Source organism: Chanodichthys erythropterus, chromosome 3 (genome assembly GCF_024489055.1).
Source record: "Chanodichthys erythropterus isolate Z2021 chromosome 3, ASM2448905v1, whole genome shotgun sequence".
Classification (NCBI taxonomy): Eukaryota; Metazoa; Chordata; class Actinopteri; order Cypriniformes; family Xenocyprididae; genus Chanodichthys; species Chanodichthys erythropterus.
In genome coordinates, this window is record NC_090223.1 from 40,720,737 (window position 1) to 40,738,677 (window position 17,941).

General features: G+C 35.8%; 2 protein-coding genes across 2 annotated transcripts; both read left to right on the top strand.

The window, feature by feature from the left end:
* Positions 1-8,938: 8,938 nt before the first annotated feature.
* On the top strand, positions 8,939-12,424 carry LOC137012349 (C-type lectin domain family 4 member C). Its single transcript, XM_067375483.1, has 6 exons — positions 8,939-9,064; positions 9,730-9,831; positions 9,934-9,993; positions 10,359-10,424; positions 10,790-10,926; positions 11,360-12,424. The coding sequence occupies exons 1-6, from the start codon at positions 8,995-8,997 to the stop codon at positions 11,546-11,548; spliced, it is 624 nt and encodes a 207-aa protein (XP_067231584.1). The 5' UTR covers positions 8,939-8,994; the 3' UTR covers positions 11,549-12,424.
* Positions 12,425-16,575: 4,151 nt separating this feature from the next.
* LOC137004638 (CD209 antigen-like protein E) lies at positions 16,576-17,688 on the top strand. Its single transcript, XM_067365162.1, has 3 exons — positions 16,576-16,876; positions 16,999-17,108; positions 17,538-17,688. The coding sequence occupies exons 1-3, from the start codon at positions 16,799-16,801 to the stop codon at positions 17,686-17,688; spliced, it is 339 nt and encodes a 112-aa protein (XP_067221263.1). The 5' UTR covers positions 16,576-16,798.
* Positions 17,689-17,941: the final 253 nt, after the last annotated feature.

Sequence of the window (17,941 nt, forward strand, 5' to 3'; positions counted from 1 at the left end):
GGAGGACCTCCACAACATGGCGGCGATGGTCGGCCATGCTCCGGGAGTATATCGTCGATGTACACCAGGCCAATGAGGAGGCAGCTTGGAGGCTCTTTGAGGACAGAAAACGTCGCTGAAGTGGGAGTAACATGCAGGGATGTCTGTAGAACGTTTCTCGAGTGGACTTTCCACAGAAGTAGTGTAGACTTCAGAATATCTCCTGTCCTCCAGGAGATGATGGGATTGTTCTGTGTCCAGAGTGGTTCAGCCCAGCGGAAAGCTTTCCCTTCGAGTTGAGAGATTATGTACACCACTTTAGTGCTGTCGTCAGGATACAGGTGCGGTTGCATCTCCAGAACCAGCGAACACTGCAGGAGGAATCCGTTGCAGTTCTCTGCCGATCCAGTGAAGGGCGCCAGTTTGGCCATGGGACTGGCGACTGCAACGGGTGAAGGAGATGCAGCGGGGAATGCGGAAGTGGCCACTGGAGGTGCCGGAGTGGAAGTGCTGGTTAGTGCACTTCGTCGAACATCGACCAGGTCTTGAAATGGATCCGGATGGCTCATCTTGGTTGTTGACGGTGTAGGTCCGGTCTTCTGTTACACACAGAAGGGGACGGAGACACATGTAATAGTCAAGTAGAGTTTATTTAACAACCAGAGGATGAATGGCAGAATGCAGGTGAGTAACAGCAGGATTAGTTCATGACAATGGCAGTAACTGGATCTGATACTGGTTCTTATCTCTTCCCAGGGACGTAGATGCAGGCAGGTGTGGAACAGACTGGACACGATGACACTCACTGGAGACACTGAGTCACGGAGAACACTGGAGACAGGTAAACAGGCATAGACAGAGTCCTTAAGGTAAACATAGCAGGTAGGTATGCATTAATGAGACCAGACAATAACTGTGATCTGGAGTGTCTTAAATAGTGCCGCTGATGAGTGAGGTGATGCGTGTCAGGTGGAGCTAGTTAATACTCAGGGAAGGGAGTGCGTTGTGACTGGGTGAATGAAGAGCCTGGCGTGTCTGTGACAGCTGTAATGTTATGTGTGATCTTATTTGTATTACAGATTACAGCAATAGCACAGAACAGCTGATGAGTTGTGAACCAGTAACACACTGCTCTTATTCAGGTAGACATACTCCACCATCTCTCAGTTTACATTATACAGTCACAATTTATTTTTTTATTTAGAATTTGATTTTTAATTTAGTTTGTTTTTATGTTAGATGTTGATCACAATGCTCAAACCAAACAGATGTTTCACAAGGAAATGGAAAACCGGTCCCAGTCACAGCACTGTCCAAAAAAAAGCAAGTCAATTTATTTCTCATGTTTTTATGCATGAATATAAAGAAGACCACCCAACCTGTACAGTCAAACCAAAATTATTCAGACGTTTTTTATATTTTTGGTAAATTTTTACTAGTGGGCGCAGTACACTATAGTTCATTTATGTAAGTGAGGATAGCAAAATAAAGTAAACTGTGACAAATTATACTCAAAAATTCTTCATACAGTGGACTACCTGTAAAACTGATAAAAATTTGGAACCAAAAATTATTCAGACACTTTGACCTGACCATGTTTTGTTTTAGTGTTATCTGACATAATTAATCTGATATTTTTTTTTTCTGACGCAGTTTAACTCTGAGATCCTGTCATATTTTATTACCATTTTTTTAAACTATATTGAATAAACTGTATTAAAGGGTTAGTTCACTCAAAAAATAAAATAATGTCATTAATTACTCACCCTCATGTTGTTCCATGCCCATAAGACCTTCGTTCATCTTCGGAACGCAAATTAATATATTTTAGTTGAAATCCAATGGCTCGGTGAGACCTCCATAGCCAGCAATGACATTTCCTCTCCATCAGTTCATGTGAGTACAGTGGTTCAATATTAGTATTATAAAGCGACGAGAATATTTTTGGTGTGCCAAAAAAACAAAATAATGACTTATTTAGTGATGGCTGATTTCAAAACACTGCTTCATGAAGCTTTGAAGCGTTATGAATCTTTTGAGTCGAATCATGATTCGGATCACGTGTCAAACTGCCAAACTGCTGAAATCACGTGACTTTGGCGCTCCGAACCACTGATTCGACACAAAAAATTCATAACGGTCCAAAGATTCATGAAGTAGTGTTTTGAAATCGGCCATCACTAAATAAGTTGTTATTTAGTTTTTTGGCGCACCAAAAATATTCTTGTTGCTTTATAATATTAATATTGAACCACTGTACTCACATGAACTGATTTAAATATGTTTTTAGTACCTTTATGGATCTTGAGAGAGGAAATGTCGTTGCTGGTGATGCAGGCCTCACTGAGCCATTGGATTTCAACAAAAAAATCTTAATTTGTGTTCCGAAGATTAACGAAGGTCTTACGGGTGTAATGATTTTACTTTTGCCCAACCAAGGATGCAAAGTAAAATAGGGATTGTTACACGTCACCGCTTACATTGTTATTTTTGGATCACATGCTCTTAAGGTGTGATTATGAGTACATCAGATGACCACTTCCCCCTTTTCCTAGTTCAGGGCACCAGTCAAGATCTTTTACCCCGGCAGTATGAGAACATTCTCAACGGGCTTTTCATTCATTTAGAATTAATGTAAAGTGGTCAGCTGATTTATTTGAAAGATTGGTGAGATTGCTAACTTGTAGAGCCTCTTCTGTATTATCAGTACAAGGAAGACGAAAGTGTAATGAAATAATTTTTATTAACAAAAAGATAAACAAGAATAACTAACACAACTAAATGAATACCATGAATGATGAAGGAATAAAGTGCATAAGATACATAGAATACAAGTGATTAAATTGGGTGTGGCTATAGAAGAGTTACAATAACTTATGGAAAGATAAACTGTTTCTCTAAAAAGAAACTTATTATGCACTAAACAATAAACAAAAGAAAACCCTATAAACATCAGTTATATTACATCTAATGAGAATCAGGAAATTATATACTGATAATATACAACAATGCCAAGGTCTCTGGAAAGAGGTTTGGTTAAGTGATATTTACGTTCCACGTGGTTGAGTCTGACAGCGATGACGTCCTCCACTGGTTGTGCTGGGTGACAATGCAGTGGAGAGAGGAGCCAGAATCAGTTTCAACAGTCTTGAACACGAAGCTCTGTGGGATGCTGATCTCCTGGAGCACCAAAGGGTCCTAAAATCTGGAACACGCAGATCAGGCCCTGGCGTAGGTGCAGAAGGTCCTTAACAATCTGGAACACGCAGACGAAGGTACCTTGTAGTGAAGGTTTGCTCTCCTGAGCTTAACCTCGTTGCAAATGTCGTTACTGTCTCGCTGGACAGAAACTCTGACCGTAGTGTTTGTTAATTTCTCTTTCCTCACAAGCTGTAGACTTTGGAACCTGTTGTTGTCTCTCTGGATGGGCCAGAGGCTCAGAATAGTATTGTATCTGTTAGAATCTCAACTTTGCAAGCTGGGACTCAGAACAATATATTTGTTATGTCTTCTCCCTTTGAAAGGCAGACTCAGAACGGTGTATCTGTTAATGTCTATCGCTGTACAGGACAGACTCAGAACAGTATATCTGTTAATGTCTCACTCCTTACAGAGTTAAGACCCAGAACAAGAAGTGTCTGTTGAAAGGGTACCTTTATCCCTTTCCGATGAGGAGGAGATTGCATTTTGGTGCTTCTCCATTCGAGTGCTGTGATTGGCTGCTGGCATCAGCGGTCTGTAGCAAAGGAAGTAGGAAGTAGTCTCTAGATGGGTGAAGGGCAGAAACTGCCTGTGGTCCAATGAGAAGTCCTGTCCTTCCCAGGCTTGGTACAAAAGGTCTTCTTCTTGCCCTCTAAGAGGTGTCTGGATGTTGTCCTTAAATCTTTATCTGATGACGTTTGACAGTTTGTTTGTGTTAGTCCACCAAGATCCAATCAAAACGTAGCAAAGCTTTGATGGTGAGTAATTAATGACATTATATTCATTTTTGGGTGAACTAACCCTTTAATGAAGAAATGTTCAAGGTGTCTGAATAAAGTTTGGTTTGACTGTATAATATTTTACATAATGGAACATTCAGAGTCAGCTGCACAATAAGTTTGTATTTAAAAAAAAAAAAAAAAAAAGAAAAAAAAAATATATATATATATATGTATTTATATATATATATATATATATATATATATATATATATATATATATATATATATATATATATATATATACAATACCTTTATTGAATATATAAAGCAAAATTTAGTTTATAGGGCACTGATATTAAACATTCAAAAACTGTCACTCTAGATTTCCCAGAGAAGTGGGTCCAGGACAAGGGCAGATTCTATGTTTTCTCCACTGATACCATGGACTGGAACAGCAGCAGAAAACGCTGTCAGGATCTGGGTGGAGACCTGGTCATCATCAACAGCATGGAGGAACAGGTACAGATAATATGACATCACTGGAACGCTTAATTTCAGATGAAAGATGTATACTGAACTTAAATAAAAACAAGCTGCAGATTAAATGATCTCTATATATCTGTCATGACAACTCTGAGTGTTTAGCATGGTAATGGATAAGACAATGATATCTTAATTTGCGACCATGCTATTGGTTTTGGTGGAATAGATTTGCTACGCTGCTGCTGCCATTATTGCTGCTGCTGCAGAGCAATACGGGACTTGCTTCTGCTAATACACACATGACACGATGCTGTGAGCAAGTAAAACCGGGTGCACACTGTGCGATTTACAAGTCATTTACTATGGTTGCTTGTTAGACTGTACACTGTAAAAAAAATCTCAGTAAAATTTACGGTAAAAAAACGTCAGCTGTGGTTGCCAGAACTTTACCGTAAAAAATACAGTAGCAACATAAAAAAAAATCTGTTAAATTTAGGGTAAAATAACGTATTTCATTAACTGATATAATGTTCATTTAACAACCTAATGAAGTACTAATATTAGTGATGTGTCGTTCTTGAACGATTCGTTCATTTTGAACGAATCTTTAATGTGACTCGGGAAGAACGAGTCGTCTCGGGGGGTGATTCGTTCAGTCGCGCATGTGCAATATTCTACAGGTTCTGTACTGCTAGTAGTAGTTCACCTGATGATTCAATTGATTAGTTCATTTCATGAGTCTTTCGGGTTTTGAGTCGTTCCTTAATCACGTGACAGACCCATACGCTACCAATGCATTCTGAGCCGGAAAGAGAATTGATTAGTTCTTTTTATGAGTCTTTCGGGTTTTTGAGTCGTTCCTTAATCACGTGACAGACCCATACGCTATGCTGTGTGACCCAAGCACATTATATTTATTAGTAAATAACGTTAACTATCCAGTTTTGTTTGAGTTTGTGTTACAACTGTTAAAGCTGAAGTTATCATAACCTTGATGTCTTAAACTAACATTAATAATTCAAATTCAAAATGTTATTTGCTTTTAATTTATGTCATTATGTCCTTTTTGAGCAATCTTCTTATACATATATTAGACTAATATGTCAAGTCTGACTAGGAAAAGCAATTATTATAACAGCAAACTCAAAATTGGAGTAAAAATGAACAAACTAGGCTATAAATACTTTGTATTGTAGGCTTGGATTATTATATTATTATATATGTTTATTTACAGATAGACAGTCAAAAAGATAAATTAATCAATACTTTATGTATAACAGGGCTTTATTTATTTATAATAACACACCACACATCCTCAAGAAACAGTAACAAAAACAGTGACAGAAATAGCGTATGGGTCTGTCACGTGTTTAATGAACGACTCAAAACCCGAAAGACTCATGAGATGAACTAATCAATTCTCTTACCGGCTCAGAATGCGTTGGTTTAGCATGGGACTGCCTGTCACGTCATTAAGGAATGACTTAAACCCGAAGACTTGTCAGACAAGAGGTGAGGTGAGCTTAATCAGCTTGTCATAAACTGAAGACCCAGGTAAAGAATGAATTAATCATTTCTGAATCTTATAGCATTGTAGTTTTGTATTGTTTGTAGTGGGATCAACGTTTGCATAAGTAGTAGATGTGTTGGGGAAGTAACACGTAACATTGTAATTACATTTTGCTAAAATGAACGAAATGACTCAAAAAAAGATTCATTCATTTTGTTGAACGTGACTCAAAAGTCTGAGTCAGTAAAATGATCCGAACTTCCCATCACTAACTAATATCTGTTTTGTACTTTTATAATACACTGACAGTCACGTGATGAATCAAAGCTCATCACAAGCAGATTTTCAACAAGTTGAGAAGGACATCACTAAACATATAGAAGGAGCACACAGTGTCATTCACACACACACTAAACACCATCATGGTAACATGCATGAAATTTTAAAAATGCAATAAACATTAATTTAACAACATTAGATGTAACATAAAACCCTAATGTACATAACTGATTAGAAAAAAATGAGAAAAACTAAAAAGAAACACTTAATTCAATGAAAATATATCAAATGTGAAGTGTCACGCAGGGAATTGTGGGAATATCAATTTACGTTTTTTCACTGTAAATTTTTACAATGAATGGTTATTTTTCACTTCCAAAAACTGTGAATGGTACTTTAATGGTATTTTACCGTAAAATTACATTAAATGTACCGTTAGATCTATTACAGTTATTCACCGTATATAGTACAAAAACTTTCTGTAAACCAATTGACAGTTTTTCACCGCAGCATTTTTACAGTCTTTTACTGTTAAAATCACGGTCATCTTTTACAGTGTATGGATGATCCTCATGTCACACAGTGGTATCTCAGCTGTCATTTATGTCTGTATGGCAGTCAAGACACGTTAAAAATGGATGCGTGCATGAAAACTTGTCCGGAGTTTTACAACATCAACCCATACACATTTGATGACTATGAGCTGCATTATACGCGGGACTGAAATGGTGGCTAACAAAGACATCTCTATCATTAATTTTGATCACGGCTCATCTTGAAAAACGAAGACAATATGACGTTTGTCGTAGGAGAAGTCACACTGAAAGATTGTGCGCCAAATCTTCTGACACTACCAGAATTTCTTCGGAGGTAATATTTGATCACAACGGTCATTAACCGGCTGTCTGTGAACATGTCAAACTAGCCATCAAAGACTACAGATTTTAGGCTATAGGAATCTTTTAGGATTTGCAAAATTTGTCCCAGACGACTAAATCATGGCCAAAATCACAGTGTGAACCAGCATTTAGACATGCTGCTGCTGTAGAATACTGGAATTACCTGTTGCAGATCTAGGTGGAGCTGGGGAAGGTGGAGGGTTTCTGAAAGCAGGCTGCAAACTGCTACAGCAAATGCTGACCAAGTATTTGAAGGTTGAGTTGCGAGCTCATTTGCCAAAGAACCAATCAGCTGTGTTTCCTATAGAGAATGATGTGATTGTAAGGACCTATCAGCCTGTGCCATCTAGAGTTTCATGAGCAAACTTTCTTTTGTAGAAACTTCTTGCAAACCAAATACGCAGTATTGGCGCAGAGACATTATATTGGATTGGTCTGACTGATAGCCGCACTGAAGGTGTTTGGCTGTGGGTGGATGAAACCAAGAATCATCTTAGGCAAGTATTATTTTAAATGTCTGTGTTAATAAATGTATATGATGTTTAAAATGTCCCGTTTGGTTACAGTATGATACCTTTTCATGCATCTTTACTGTTTATTTATTTATTTATTTGTCAGTTTCTGGGCACTGCCTCCTGATGATTACAAATCAGCAGACAATCCTCTGGGTGAAGATTGTGTTATATTGAATGGACGAATGAGTGAGCCGAAGTGGGGAGATGTTTTTTGCTTAAGGAAAGAGAGAAGCATTTGTGAGATTCCATGTTCGGAATAATTTTTTTACTGAATAAAAGTTTCTATTTGTCATTTACTCATCCTTACAGAGTGAAATGTGCTTTCTGCAAGACCCCACAGAGTTGATATGATTTTCATTGTCACAAAAGATAAAAATGAATATAATTAGTACTGTCATAATTTGTATTTTTTTGTCTTACATTGACCTGTTGAAATAATAACTGCTTTGTTATTAGATTTTTTTTTTTTTTTTTTTTTGAGCCAAATCTCAAAATTGTCCTATGGTGTAACTGTTTCAAACATGGTTCAATGAATTACAACTTTTATAAATTAAAAAGAAAAGCATATAAATGTTAATAAATAGATTTAAATGTTTTAGTAAATTCATCCATTTCATTTATACATTTCTAAAAGCATAGGAACTTGATACATTTTGTCCCTAAAAACCATGTCCTCTGGTGTGACGCCATATACTGATTTTAAATCAGGCAATTCCACTGACAACTTTAATTAGTTGAAGGACCCCATTTATGTTAAGTTTCTGTCTCAGAACTGTTCAAATACCTTTTAGAACAACTATATAAGTTTTAAGTTTTGTTGTCCTTCGATGTGACACCCCTATATTCTTCAAAGGATAATTCACCGAAAAATCATCCTCATGTTGTTCCAAACCTGTTTGAATTTCTTTCTTCTGTTGAACACAAACAAAGTTATTTTGAAGAATGTTGGTAACCAGACAGTTGATGACTTCTGTGGTATTTTTATTTTTTTGCTACTATGGAAGTCAATGGGTGCCATAAACTGCCTGGTTACCACCATTCTTTAAAATATCTTCTTTTGTGTAATAATAACCCCCAGCATTTTCAAGTAGCCTACACTGTATAAAGTGAAGTAGTTGAGTCTTGAGGAGCATTAACATAAGAGTAGACTAATTCTTATGACCAGTGTCTTGTGACACATTGGCTTTAATGGTTTCTATTGAGAGATATACATAACATGTAATAGGATATGCACTGACAAGACAGTAGAATCAATATTTCTATATCTAGAACAGCTACCAGCTTGATAACCAATAAGGTTGACAGGAAATGACACTTCTGCATTAGTAGACTATGTCACACCCACAGACAGCCTGATCTTACTTCTTTCTGCTGCATAACGTTCTTCTTTGTTTAACAATATAATAATGCCCAAACATGACATGTCTGATCATATTTATGACAACACTATATGGATGAAAAAGGATTCACTTGGAAGTAAGTACTTTATTCCTTTTCTCCTTGATAATATTTACTCTAATTTGTGGTTGTGGTTTAGCCTAAGTGTGAAGCACAAAACCACGTTTCTTTGAGCCCAAAAGAGGTTAAAGAAAAGGGTAAAGTCTTTTTTTATATATATAATAACGATCAAACAATGTCTTGGTAATCACAAAGCTTGGGTTGCAAATTAGAGTTAGCTATGTATTTAGCAAATTACAGAGGTAACCATAGCAACAGTTGAGTCAATTTACGTCGGACGGTAGGATTAGTGCATGGACAAAACACAATGTAGCCTACGGTCATATTTGTCATGTTATTATCACTAATATGTCCTATATCGTTTTGTTTAAAACATTATTATTAAGCCTGCATAACGGTAACTCTTTTAGGCAAGATCGCTGATTGTTTTTTATTCTTTAAAATTTCTTTAAAAATTCTCTTATTTCCAACTCGATAATGTATAGCTGAAACAATGCAAATTATTATTATTATTTATTTATTTTTTATTTTTTTAGAGAATTAGTAGCTGTTTTTGGACATAAACTACTTTTAACAACTCTGTGCAAATTCATCATTATAATAATGAATTAAAAAATTTTTTATAGATTTTTCTTCAGTATTGTATAACTAAAATGTATAACTTAGGCTATTTTATTTTGCAGATAGGAAAACTACCAGAGAGAAGAAATATAGACCTATCTATATCATTATTGCTGTTCTCCTCTTCCTGTCTCTGCTTGTTAATGGGGTGCTGGCATACTTGTGTAAGTGTCATCAGATTTTAACACATTGCATACAGCATCAGAGGTATATTTTACACATTTACATTTGCATTACATTTTTTATTTCACTGTTCTTACTTGCAGATTTCACTAAAGACAAAAATATGTTGCATTGTGAGCCAGTAACAAACTGCTCAAATTCAGGTAAATCATTCACCTCTGTGTGCTCTCATCTGATATGATTCTACATACAATATCCTAAAGTCAGCATTTATTTGAGTGAAACGGCTTCTTGAGCAAGAAAAAAAAAAAAAAAAAAAAAAAAATGTAGGCTTGATTTTGTCCATTGGAAATTGATTGGATGGTTGTGGTTTGTTATTGCTGTGATGCCAGTGACAGGTTGTCCCACCCTCATGCCAGTAAGCGCATCATCAAAGAGATAAGATGTTGCTGCAAGAGGGAGAGGAAGTTATAAGTTATCATAAAAAAGATGTGTACAGAGAAATAATTTATTTTGATTTTGATTTCATAGTGACATAGTAATCTTTCTTCATTAAACACCTATTCAGACCATGAACAAGACAGTCCAGGATGCATGTATGAGGAGCAATGGAGCTCAATAAATTACTGCCCAGGTAAAACTATGCCTTGTTCTTCAACGTACACAAGAGCTGGTGGATTATGCACTTTGAGTTACTTTTTTCCATCCATCTTGAATGCTCTGTACTTTTGTACACATTCTGTCTGAGTCTCCTTGCCATACATCTATTTTTGTTTTTAACAATGAGTCATTCCAAAATATTTTACAACCGCCTTTAAGTATGTAAAAGTGCAGTTAAGCAGGGTTTCTGCTTTTTTCCACTCTACAAAATGTGTGCTTCTAGCTAAACCACAGGCCTGAAAGCAAGTGAAACAAGTGTGCTATTTATATACCAAGTGTGTGTTCCTTTTTATACAAAAAAATAATATATAAAAAAAAAAAAAAAACCTGTCTCTGTAGATTTGCCAGAGCAGTGGTTAAAAGGCAACGACAGATTCTATGTTTTCTCCAACCACAACAAGACCTGGAGCTCCAGCAGGAAGCACTGTCAAGATCTGGGTGGTGATTTGGTCATTATTAACAACACAGAGGAGAAGGTACATTGTATTGTGTGTATTATCACTATTGTGCATGTTTTTAAAAGAGGTGCAAACGTGAGTGAAGTCAAGGTGTGAAAACCCAGTTTGTGTTCACAACTACAATGTTAAGGCAAGTGTAATCCGAAAACAACTCTTTTAAAAACATGCATATTTTCACTGATAAAGCCATACACAGGATATTGTTGAAAATTTTGAACGAAACCAATGTTTTTTTAAAAGAGAAATTCATGTAAGAGAAGTGGAAACAGGTGTGAAAACCCACATTGTGTGTTCACAATTTTTTTTTTTTTTTTTTCGTAAAACGGTAACATTACTATAATAGATATTTCCATTGGTAAAGTCATACATAAATAATTTTATGATAAAGTTTTGAATGTACATTATGAATAAATATAGAATAAATACACAAAATGATGTGTTTGTTGCACAGGAATTTCTTGCTCGGAGACTATGTGTTACTGGTGAATCTGATCTCTACTGGGCTGGGAACAGTGATGGGAACTGGGCAGATCCGGATTCCAAACAACACAACTGTGCTGTACTCAAAGGAAATACACAAGAAGACATTTCTTGCTTGAGAGAAGAGAGGAGCATTTGTGAGATCCCATGCCTTCAGTAGACCTATAGATTTTATTTTTATTTTTTATGGTTGACTTTTTGTTTTATTTCGCTGTGCCCTCATTTAAAAGAAGGTTAATAGTCTTATTTGATATTCCTTTTTGTTTACATGTTTTCACATTTCTATACTTCCTCTTTATTGTAATTTTAAAATGATAATTAACCATGTGCAGACCAGTGTTGGGGAAAGTTACTTTTAAGAGTAATGCATTACTATATTGCGTTACTCCCTAAAAAAGTAACTAATTGCGTTACTTAGTTACTTTTTATGAATGTGTTACATTACTTTTGCGTTACTTTTTCTCACCTGCGCTGAGCTCGCTTGCTATTTTTGGCAAATGTTAAGGCCCTTTCACACCAAAAGTGAAATGAATAAGCCTCAGGATGAAGGAAATACATATTTACGCCTGTACAGTAGAGGGCGCAGCTCAAAAAACCTTTCAGCTGTGCAGCCATTCTGGATTGAAGAAGAATAGGATACAGGAGAAGAAAGTTCAACACTCTTATTTCTAAATCTAAAGTGAGATTAGATTACGGTCAGCAGCAAAGACATTGTTTAATAAAGTGAGATTAAATACATAAAGTATATTTGTGTCATTTAATATAGTTAATTATTTTCATTCATTTTGATGAATACTGAATGTTTTCGTGCAAGTGAGATGAGTAAAATGTTTAGTCTAGAACTACAATAACCATTGTGTTGACACAGCGCACACAACACCTCTGCACTTTCTATTTCTCAACATGAGGACAGGAGAGCTGTCAGTCAATAAATGTGAAAAAGGAACTTGCGTTACTTATTTGAAAAAGTAACTCAGATATTTTGTTGTAAATTGAAAAAGTAATGCGTTACTTTACTAGTTACTTGAAAAAGTTATCTGATTATGTAACTCAAGTTACTTGTAATACAGGGACGTGCACAGGAATTTTGAGGGGCAGTTGCTCTGACCTAAAAAAAGGGCACTGTCTCTCCCAGCCCCACCCCCCCAAAAAAACGAAAAAAAAAAAAAACTCACGGGCTATATGAAGGACTGTGAATAACCATGGTATAAGCGGAATAATTGACTGAATTGACCGAATCACGACCTCAGGTGTGCATTATTTTTCTAATAATTCAACGGCCCGTTGTCAATTATTCCTTACTTGAATCACAGCTTAAATAGTGTTTTGACATCGACAACCCAAGTGCATTTTACCTCAAACTTGCGTCTAGTTAACTTTCTAAAGTAGCAATCGCTTCTCGGGTCGACATTAACACACTGACAAAATTATATTCAGAATTAAAAATATTTTTATAACACTTTTTAATGTGTGCTTGTGTAAAGGTTTTCACGAGATACCAACCTTTCGTGAACTTGCTTCCAACACTTGTTCTCATGGAGGCGCGGTGTGCACGGAGGGGAGGGGCTATGCGCGCGCGAGTATGTGAGAGAGACGCGTGAGTGAGAGACGCAGGGAAATGAAATACAGCTGAACGTTTGCTCTATGAAAGACATTGACAAAGACGAAAACTAAGGACATTCAATCTCTAATTTTATTTTATTTTAGTTAGTTTTGCCAAACACACATTACAGTTTTAGTTAGTTATCGTTTTTTTTTTTGTAATGCCTCGTTTTTATTTTTATTTCAGTTAACGATGATGTTTTTCCCACCTAGTTTTTGTTTTTTCGTTCGTTGTCGTTAACGATTATAACCTTACTCACCTTTCCGACAACGTTAAGTCGTCTCACCCGACAACCGCGACAATCTCCTTCTAGTGCCGCTCATGCAGGCTCAGCTCAGGTGCCGGTCGCGTGCAGCGCTGCAGCCACGTAAAGAGTTTGCCCATCCCCTACTGACTTTCACTTTCGGACGGGTGCCCGAATATGGAAGTGAATGAGGCTTTGCGATTATTATTATTATTATTTTTTATCTAGGCCTACGTGAAATTCTGCATCCATTGTACGATTTTTTTATTTATTTTTTTCCACCTCGGAAGGGCAACGTGAGTCAAGAAGGGCATATTTGCCCGGGCAACCTGAGCAACCCCCCTGTGCACGTCCCTGTTGTAATACATTAAATCATTTTAAATCTCTTATGTTGTACAGTAAGTTTCAGTTAATATAATTTGTGTTAATTGCTGTAATTGTAACTTTTTTATATTTTTATCTCAAGGGGTTTATCATAAAGAATACAGAATTTGTACAATAAATCCTTATTAAAGGATATAAACAACATAATGAAAAATTAAAAGACATGTTAGGTATCAACATGGTTGAATACATTCACCACTAACCACTAATATCCAGGTGACTGGAAATTTTGCATGCACAGTTATTTGGTCAATGTGGTTGAATAAAACCCCCAGAAGCCTGCCTCTCTTCAGAGTATTTTGTCACGAGATCCAGGTGCTTCAGTTCTCTCTTCACTGCTTTAAAAATCTGCCTAAAGATGCCTGAAAATATATATCTCAATTACTTATCAGACTCAAAACTGCCATCAGCAGATGAAGATGAGAGTAAGTGTGTTTTCTTGTCTTTACTACTTGTGCATTCTCTCACTAAACACTGTGTATTGGGGTAAAAGCCCACCATATGAATAAAAATTAATATAATCATTATAGTATTTGTTTAATTGTGGGTGCAGTTGACGTTTTATTTCACAATGTTTAGTCAAATATTATGTATCTTAGATGTGATGATGGTAGTGAAATGATCCGTGGCAGGATGAACAGGCCAAATATAAGGGAATAGAATGGAGTTAAGATTGGATCTGCTTTCTGCAATGCTTTTGGTAATATCTTCGGACCCGTACTCAAGCTTCTGACAATGGTAATCACTACCTTGCTTATTGTATTGATAACTGGATGTTTAATGAAATGCATTGAGATGTTTTGGGGAGATTTGTCCAAAGCATTGTGGAAGGAGGAGGAGGAGGAGGAAGAGCAGAATATATGGAACTGAATCCATTTGGCAGGAGAGTTGATTATCAAAATATTCTTAATGTTCGTCAGAATTAATCAAGTGATCAGTTAATTTGAGTAAAATATTATCAGAGAGGGGAAATGTGATGGAATTTATGAACTAATCATAATTAGTTATAAACTAACATTTCTTTTTGGCCTAACAAGTTAACTTTGAAAATGGAGAAATAGTTACTAGGAATGTGTATTTTGATGTGTTGGCTAGTTTTGTTTTAGCTAGTTGCCAAGGTAACATTTCTCACTTTTTATACAGTTTAAGTTGATGTACTAATACTGAAACTGATATAATAATTAATAAAAAACTATGTAGACATATATTTTAAAAAATGAAAATAATGTCAAAAACGAACAAAAAAAATATTAAAACTTAACTAAAATTAAAGTGTAAACGAAATAGAATAATAGTAATTCAATATATTAATAAACAATGTAATAGTGTCTCGATACTAAAATAGCACTGGTCCAATGTCTCTTATGGCTTGATATGCATGTGCTTATTTGCTGATGCAGGTCACTGTTCTGAACGAATTCAGAGGCTATTCTCTGTTCTACTCTTCCTGTCTCTGCTGGCCAATGGGGGATTGGCATACCTGTGTAAGTTGCCTTTTATTTTAGTTCAGTTTAGTTGTTGCTATTTGATTAGTGACCTTTTGCACTGTAATTTTCCATTTATTTTCAGGTTTAAATAAGGTTTAAAAAAAAATCCAAGACTTTAAGTGTGGTTTTATTTGGACCCCACTGTATATGTATTACATATCAGCAGCATTTGCATCTTCAGTTTCATATTCACTACACCACAATGCTTCACAGATCACACCAAAAATGCTAATCAGCATTGTGAACCAAAAAGAAACTGCTTCAGTTCAGGTAAATCATAATTTACTCTCTTTGTCCAAAGCATCATTTCTCTGATAATCTCAGCAGTTTCACTCTTTCCACAGGCTCTCATGTAGATTCTCAACCAATAATGAAAACAAACTCCATGAATATTAAAAACCACAGTATACCGAACTACTGTTCAGGTAGTAAAGACATGTCATTTGTGTTTTCTATGTTTTCATTTCATGGGTCAGATTATACATTTACATTTATGCATTTGGCAGACGCTTTTATCCAAAGCGACTTACATTGCATTATACTATACATTTGTATCTGAGTATGTGCAATCCCTGGGATCGAACCCATGACCTTGGCATTGCTAGTGCCATGCTCTAACCACTGAGCTACAGTGCAGCATCAATCATTTATTAAATCAGGATGAAGTAGTGTTGTAGTCAAGACCACCTAAACCGAGACCAAGACTTTGAGACCAAGTCGAGACCGAGTCAAGACCAAGACCAGACTAGCACTCCACAAATTCATCTGAAAGATCCACATTTTCTGTTTGAGAAATGTCTTATTTTTAATCAGTAATTACATTTAGAATAATAAGACACTAGCGGTTACCAATCAATTGAAATCGCTAACAACAAAGTTCATCTTTACACTGCAGAGGTGGAACAGAAGTTGCATCTGAATAGGTACAATTACAAATGCATAAATAATGTTGAGATTCATGTTTTAAAAATACAATTTCGTTCATTGAACATTTGTAAAATACAAAAAAAAAAAATCAAAAAAAAAAATCAATATGACATTTGCAATTGTGCTCATATTTGTGAAAACAGCGCTCTTTCTTGTGATATTGCTTAATTGTATCATATGTTATCAAGATCTACTTTTTTTAAAATCATATCTTGAATTTTGTGGGCATTTGTATTAATTTTGGTGAAATTTTTTGACACAATCTCTAGTATTTCTAAACAACAAAATAAAATAAATCAAATTAGAGATAAGTTATTGATTACATTTGATGCAGGAAGTTTTACATACAATCAAATGAATGATGTTAACAAAGACATCAGACAATGCAACTGCAATTTAGTGATATCCCCTCAGTTGTGGTCTTGAAATAAAATCCCGAGTCCTTTTAGTCTGAGACAAAGACAAGACCAAGACCAAATGCGGCTAAGACCAAGACCTTCAAAAAATGGTCTTAAGACCGGTCTCAAGACCAAGACGAGTGCTCCAACACTAGGCTGAAGCACAGAAAATTAAATATGTAAATATTTCAAGTGAGATATTTCTTTCTCACTTATCTGGTTTTAACCACACAATCAGATCATTTTTATGTGTGTGTGCACACTTCCTGTACATCTTTATTAACACTATAGCTAAACTGTAGATGCAGATATAAAAGAGAAGTGGGTCCAGGACAAGGGCAGATTCTATGTTTTCTCCACTGATACCATGGACTGGAACAGCAGCAGAGAACGCTGTCAGGATCTGGGTGGAGACCTGGTCATCATCAGCAGCATGGAGGAGCAGGTACAGATGGGGAGCAGTGTGACTAGGATAAAGAAAACGATGCTTATAGTCTGTGTTTTATTATATTTATTGTGTCTGGGTTTCATTACACAAGACAATGAAAAAATCACTTGTTTTTGTAGGAATTTCTCTCTCAAAGAGTCATTGACTACCACTGGATTGGCCTGACCGACATCCAGACAGAGGGGGTGTGGCTTTGGGTGGACAACACCCCCTTAAACAACAACCTCTTGTAAGTATCATTTTAAAAGCCTGTCAGGATATTCAGCTCTGTAATTAGTGACAAATCACAAACCAATGAAGCTGTTATTTTGCCAACACAAAAAAAGTTTCAGTGTCGTATATATTTACTAGGGGCTTTGTGCAAAAAAAGAGAGTCCTATATAAGGATAAATGTATTAAATGTTTGCACAATACTTTCATGTTTAATGTGTTTTCTAGTGATAAAAAGTATGTTTATGAATTAAAATAAAAAAAAATAATTGAACCAAAATTCCTAAAATGATCGCATGAAGGGAACCTCTAAAGGTTTCTATATATGAAGCACCTGACAGAACCCTTTAAAGTTCCATATAACCTTTTACTTATAAGAGTTTGTTGTTCTACATAAATCTATCCTTGATCTCATACATGTATAGGCTAATACTACACTTTATTTTAGATGGGAGTCACCCCCAGATGACTGGAAAGTTGAAAATCCTTTGCATGGTGAAGACTGTGTTATCTTAAAGAAAGAGAAATGGGGGGACGTTTCTTGTTTGAGGAAAGAGAAAAGGATCTGTGAGATTCCATGCTCTCCATCACCTCAGTGACAGAGATCTAAATGAATAATTAAAAGAGATTAATTTCATTGCTTGTATTTAGTTATCTTTAAACTTTAAACCTGTCGTCATAATGAGTGTTGAGTTGTAACAATTATTGATCATGTGTAATGCTATACATGTTATGTTTGTAAATAAAGTCATAAATTTACACCCTGCGTACTGTAGGCTATACAACAAGGTTGCTGTGACCAATTCTGTTGTATAGGCCTAGTACTTTACTTAATTCTGTTTCAGACTTGTT